The 5,989-nt window shown below is 41.5% G+C and overlaps 1 protein-coding gene across 1 annotated transcript; it reads left to right on the top strand.

Annotated features, from left to right (window-relative positions):
- Window positions 1–11: 11 nt before the first annotated feature.
- LOC116378835 (G-protein-signaling modulator 2-like) lies at window positions 12–4,262 on the top strand. Its single transcript, XM_031840749.1, has 5 exons — window positions 12–170; window positions 438–561; window positions 2,131–2,513; window positions 2,807–3,013; window positions 3,457–4,262. The coding sequence occupies exons 2-5, from the start codon at window positions 525–527 to the stop codon at window positions 3,652–3,654; spliced, it is 825 nt and encodes a 274-aa protein (XP_031696609.1). The 5' UTR covers window positions 12–170; window positions 438–524; the 3' UTR covers window positions 3,655–4,262.
- The last annotated feature ends 1,727 nt before the right edge of the window (window positions 4,263–5,989 follow it).

Raw genomic sequence — 5,989 nt, 5'->3', positions numbered from 1 at the left:
AAACTTCAGTCGGTGGAGAAACGAGACGACAGTGAAGAAGTAAAACAAGAGAAAAGAGAAAGAAGATCGTCAGGAAACGAATAGAAAGAAGAAGAAGAAGTAGAAGAAGAGGAAGAAGAAGAAGAAGTAGAAGAAGAAGAAGAAGAAGAAGAGCACTTTGTGATGTTGAGGTGAAGTATCTAAAGCTTGAATCAAACGTTGTGTCTCTCCAGCTGTTTGTTGTCTCCACTAGACTTTAGTTGTGACTTTGAAGCCAAACTTTACAAAGCGAAACAGTGATTCCTGTGTGTTGGTGTTAAATGTTTCTGTTGCTCAGTCTGTTTCCTCTGGCGGCCACTAGGCAGTGATACACTGTTGTGTTTCACTGAATGAAGAAGAGATGTGAAGCATTCATGTGTGTGTCCTTTGTGTTGTGTGTTGACCTACTTCTGCTGCAGCTCCACTTAAACCCGGACTCTCCAGGTCCAGTCCTCCTCCTTTAACACTTTAACACTTTAACACTGACAGAAGTTTGGAAGTGTTGGATGTGCAGGACAGAAGTGGTGACAGCGGTCGGCCCTCGTAAGTGTTTCATCACTTCATCCAAAGATTAGTTGTTCCTAAATATTTACAATGTTTGAGGTGTAAAACATATCTGGATGACAAAAGACCAACATGCTTTTCATGATGTAACTGGCAAGAGTTTACTTTACAAAATGCTATGCTAGTTAGCATGATTGGATATTTCAAACGCATAATAAACTAAATACAAAAACACAAATATCTCTTCAGCCCGATCTGATGTTCAGAGTTTTCAGAGTTCATTTAGTTTTGTACAAATGAAGATACGTCTTTTTAATGAGTTCCGTTCTGTTACAACTTGTGATGTAAAGTCATTTAAGGCAGTGGTTCTGATGGACCCCCCCCCCCACACACACACAGTACATTACAGTCATTTAGCACAGTGGTTCTCAACTGGTCTGGCTGCAGGACCCACCATCCTATCCTTCAGGACAAGCCGCGACCCAAATGTTCAACTTCTCAAATGTCTTTGATGTAAAGATGGATCAGTCTGAACCTGAGCTGAACATGTCCTCTAGTCGTAGTGTAAGAGCTCTCTAGTGCAGAGAACTTGTTCCTGTCAGTCCCCGTCCCACATGTTCCACATAAACCAGTAAAACGGCTTCATGCTTTCTTCTGCCAGAACCTCATGTAGATAAATATAAGTGGACAGTTTCACTTTATTTCTATGTGTTTATTTCAAACATGTAACCAATAAGTAACAAACAACGCAAGTAAAATAAACAGTAAATATAGCAAACTTAATATTTAAAAATGAATATTATATGTCAGAATAGGAGAAGGAATAAATACACACACGTACCTCCATAACTTAAACAATTAACTCAATATTTATCAGAGAAAGCTTTGTGACACGTATATTACTTTTTAATATCAATTCCAACCTAATGAAGTCATATTTTCACACGTTTAAGATAATGTTATATATTTATGAAACAGCAGCAAATTATACAACGAGAAGAAATAGACATGAAACATACGAGATATTATGTTATATATCTATATCTATATATAGATATATATGGAGATATATAATATATATATAGATATATCTATATATATATATATATAGAGATATATAATATCTCTATATATATATATAATATCTCTATATATATATTATATATCTCCATATATATATATATATATCTATATATATATATATATTATATATCTCCATATATATCTTTATAGATATATCTATATATCTATATATAGATATATATAGATATATCTATATATATCTATATATATAGAGAGAGAGATATATATAATGTTATACGACAGTTTCATTGGTCTTATTATTGATCTTAGTGGTCATGTGAACCCTTTGACATTAGAAGCCCGGCTTCGAACCACCAACCTTGTGGTTAATAGAGGACCCGATCTACCACTGAGCCTTCGTCCATCTAAAGCTTAACTTTCATCAAGTTTAAAGTACTTCTGCTTCACATCTTTGTTTGACGTCATGAGAAGTTGTGATGACAAGTACGACTTAAGTTTTTGACCTTTTGACCGTCTCAAGGAGGGTCTGTGTCTCACTTCCTGCCCTTCTCTCTTTCTGACCAGATTTAGCCCCTCCCACTGATGACAGCAGTGCCTTTAGTCCTGCCCACAGCCCCATCATGGCTGACAGAAAGCTTTCAGGTGTAGCTCCTCCCTCTCTGTCTTCACCTTCTCATCAGAACGGGAGAATCAGAGGGAAGGCTCCTAAATGCTCTCCACCCCCCCACCGTAACGGCAGTCTGGAGACCAGACCGCGACACGACAGTCCCAGCAACACCAGCACCAGAACCTCAGCCTCCACCTCACCCCTCAGGACCCTCAGAGGCCTAATGACTCCCGTGCCAAGTCCTGGTCCTGGAGGCAGCCACGGCTCCACCAGGCCTCGGATTCAGAGCCTGGGCTCTACTCTGAGCTCCAGGACCAGAACCATGACTTCCACAATCAAGGTAACGGTCAGCTTCTGCTGCCATAAAACCATCAAACACTTCCCAGATTGATCCAGAATGGGCCAGTGATCTGGTTTGTAGTCCAGCACACAGCACCTTCTGTCCTCAGACCCTCCACTCAGATCATTACAATATAAATAGATTGTAAAAGTATGTGAAGAAAGGATCTGGGAGAATGTTGAGCATCTTGGGCTGTAAGACCTGATCCAGAGTAATGCATGTTTGATCGGGCTTCTTGAAAGTGTAATCACGTTAATAACTCGTGGCTGGTCCTTGTGTTGTTGTTGCTGCAGCGTGGAAGCAGCCAGCCGGAGGAGCCGGAGGAGCCGGAGGCCTTGTTGGACCTGATCCTGGAGTGTCAGGCTCAGAGATTGGAGGTCCAGAGAGCCAGCCTTAGTCTGTTGCCTGACCCAGGACCAGCCTCTCCCTGTGGAGCCTGCAGCCCCGAGCAGCCCACCTCGCCCAGTCCGGACTTTTACTACATGCTCATCCACTACCAGGTACCAGCATGTCCTATGGCAATACTATATATATATATATATATATGTGTATATATATCAGATAGATATATATATATAGATAGTAGATATCCCTCCTCTAGTGATAAACCAGGCTGCACCAACATGCTTAATGCTATTGAGCCCCGTGACACTACTCCTTCACCAGCCCATTTCTCCAGACCATCATTCCTGCTTTGTAAAAGAAAACAAAAGCCCAAACAGAGAATCAACTCAGAGAGCCTCAGAGAGGATTTGGCTTTTCTGCTTTTTTGCTGCATTGAAAACGTACCGAACAGTGGCACCACTGTATCGTACTGAACCGAACCGAGAACTTTGTGAATATTTATATGTATATGTACCCACCTCCCTATATATTCCGGGCATTTCACTAGCTTGTCTTCCCGTCTCACTGTGTCTTCCCGTCTCACTGTGTCTGTCTCTAGTCTGACAGGATGGAGGACCAGAGGTGCTCCCTTCCTGATCTGGATGATGTGGTCGGTCCGGTTCCTGAAGATCAGCAGGATTTGTTCAGCTTGATTCAGAGGGTTCAGTCCAGGAGGATGGACGAACAGAGAGCCTCACTGCTGCCGATGCCCTCTGAGGACCACATCAACATCCACCATCCTCAAAACCATCAGTGATTAGGAGTCTGAGAGAGTCCATCAGAGCCCCACTGAGCTTCTAGTGCTCTTCAAAGACTACAAGTTCTGTTCCTACATAACAGACTGTGGGACAGAACAGGGATCTGGTCTTCTGCAGGATTCAGACTGAAATCAGAATCCAGACTGTGTTGATGTGGAAACCTTGAAGACTCTGAACTAATTCCAGACCCTGAAGGTCTGACCTGAGACCAGCCGTCTGGGCTCCTATGATGGCCTCTTAGTGGTTTTAGAGTTCATGTGTTTGTGAGTTGACATCATTACACATTAAAACCGTTATCTGGTAAACATGGACGTAACAAAACGCAGACTTTATGATGTTTTAATCATCTTTACTAATGTTTGGAGGAAATACATTGAACATTACTCATTACATAGATCACCTGGACCTGAACCAGGTCCACACCTGAACCAGGTGCACACCTGAACCAGGTCCTGGGCCCCTGTGTTGTCTAACCATAACCCCTCTGTCCTGTAGAGTTGTTAAAGTGTAACATCTGAAGACATCTTGTAACATTTTACTGATATTTAAACATCAGATTCATGAATGAACAGAATGTAAACTCATATAAACATGAATTACTTTCATTTACTGGAACAATGTGTCAGAGTTTAATTTTTCATGAAAACAAACTTTTATGTGCATGAAGAATAAAAGAGAAACTTTACTTTAATGAAAGTACAGAAGTACTAGTAGCTAAATCAAAGTAAAAGTACTCATAAGTAAAATGTACCTTTATGGTTGTTGCAGCAGCACAAAGACAGAAATGAGTTCCAATAAACAGAGTCAAATAAATTAACAATGAGAGGTTTATACAACGTTACATGACAGAAAGGATCAGGAAACTCAGTCAGAGTGAGACCTCCTCACCGCCTGCTCTTTGAGACTCACTGCGCATGCGCTGATAGGAAACAGGAAGCAAACGAGCAGCGTGCCGCCTTCCGCCCGCGTGTACTCGCTGAGGAACGTTTGAGACGGTGAGTGATTCAAATAATATAATTATATATATTATATATTACATTTCAGACCCGGAACCGGACCCGGACTGAGGTCTGAGTCTGGAGACCCGGTGTTACACACTAACTGGTGTTCAGACATACTGGTTCCACTGCTCTGAGTCTCTTAAATTATTAAAAACATCACGTGCAGAGATCAAACAACCAATAACATCCGGATCAAAGGAAAATGAGTCGGTTAATACGTCATCTGATTACGGAGACAACAAAGGAACAAAGAAAGCACAGATGAACAAGATAAACAACATCTACTGATCGATATGTGAGACAAACCTGATCGGTATCTTTAAATGTTTATTAAATGTAATCCCCAGGTGAATCTTCCTGTGTAGAACCCATGTGTTGTTCTCACTGCACTGATTGAATCTTAAGGTTACAGGTTCGATTCCCAGTGTGTCCTTGTTGAGATGTTATTCTGTTTCATTGTTCTAGTTGCTGTGGTTACATAGAGATAAACATGGATCTACCATCATGTTACATAGAATATGTAGAACCGTCTGTTCCTTCATGAAACATCTCGGAGACGAGAACCGTTAAAGCTCAACGCTGTTTCATTTGGTTTCTTGTTTTACAGCTTCAACAACAAGCAGCTCCTTCACCTCCTCCTGCCATGAATCCTACAGCAGGTTCTCCCTTCCATCAGAAGAGGAAGAGGTCAGAAGTGGAAGAATGTCCTTTACCTGTGGACATCGATACACCTGAGAGAGTAGAGAAGAAGAAGATGAAGAAAAGGGAGGAAGAGGAGGTCAGTCTTCTTCCCTCTGCTGCTCATGTAGATACAAGCAGCCAGAAGAAGAAGAAGAAGAAAAAAGAGATAGCGAAAGTCAGTCTTCCTCCCTCTGCTGCTGATGTAGATACAAGCAGCCAGAAGAAGAAGAAGAAGAAGAAAAAAGAGAAACAGGAAGTGGTGGAGGAGACGCCGGTCACCGTAGAAACCAGTGAGACAGAAAAGAAGAAGAAGAAGAAGAAGAAAAAACACAAGACCGGGCTGATTGAAGGAGTATCCACGTTAACAACAGACCATAACAACACCAGAATGAAGAAAAAGAAAGATGGGAGTGTGGTGGAGGTAATGTTAAAGGAAGGAGAAATTGTAGGAGAGAAGAAGAAGAAGAGAAAACAGCAGAGGAGGGGAGGAAGAGGAGCAAAGAAGAGTCCAGTAACAAGAGCAGCTGTAGTGGAAGAGCAGTGAGTTCCTCTTCTCTTTTTTATTATTTAACAAAAAAGAAAAGAAAAGCTGGTGTCAAATAATGTTGTGAGACACAGCGGTAAGTTTGTGAGACGCAGCGGTAAGTTTGTG

This window comes from Anarrhichthys ocellatus, unplaced genomic scaffold, assembly GCF_004355925.1.
Source record: "Anarrhichthys ocellatus isolate YVR2014 unplaced genomic scaffold, GSC_Weel_1.0 scaffold3246, whole genome shotgun sequence".
Taxonomy (NCBI): domain Eukaryota; kingdom Metazoa; phylum Chordata; class Actinopteri; order Perciformes; family Anarhichadidae; genus Anarrhichthys; species Anarrhichthys ocellatus.
This window is presented reverse-complemented; position numbering and strand designations above follow the sequence as displayed.

Excerpts from the sequence above, each read along its gene's own strand:
- LOC116378835 (XM_031840749.1), top strand. The coding sequence starts at position 525 with ATGTGCAGGACAGAAGTGGTGACAGCGGTCGGCCCTC. Across the intron at positions 562-2,130 it reads GGTGACAGCGGTCGGCCCTC|ATTTAGCCCCTCCCACTGAT; the intron begins GTAAGTGTTTCA and ends CTTTCTGACCAG. Across the intron at positions 3,014-3,456 it reads ACATGCTCATCCACTACCAG|TCTGACAGGATGGAGGACCA; the intron begins GTACCAGCATGT and ends GTCTGTCTCTAG.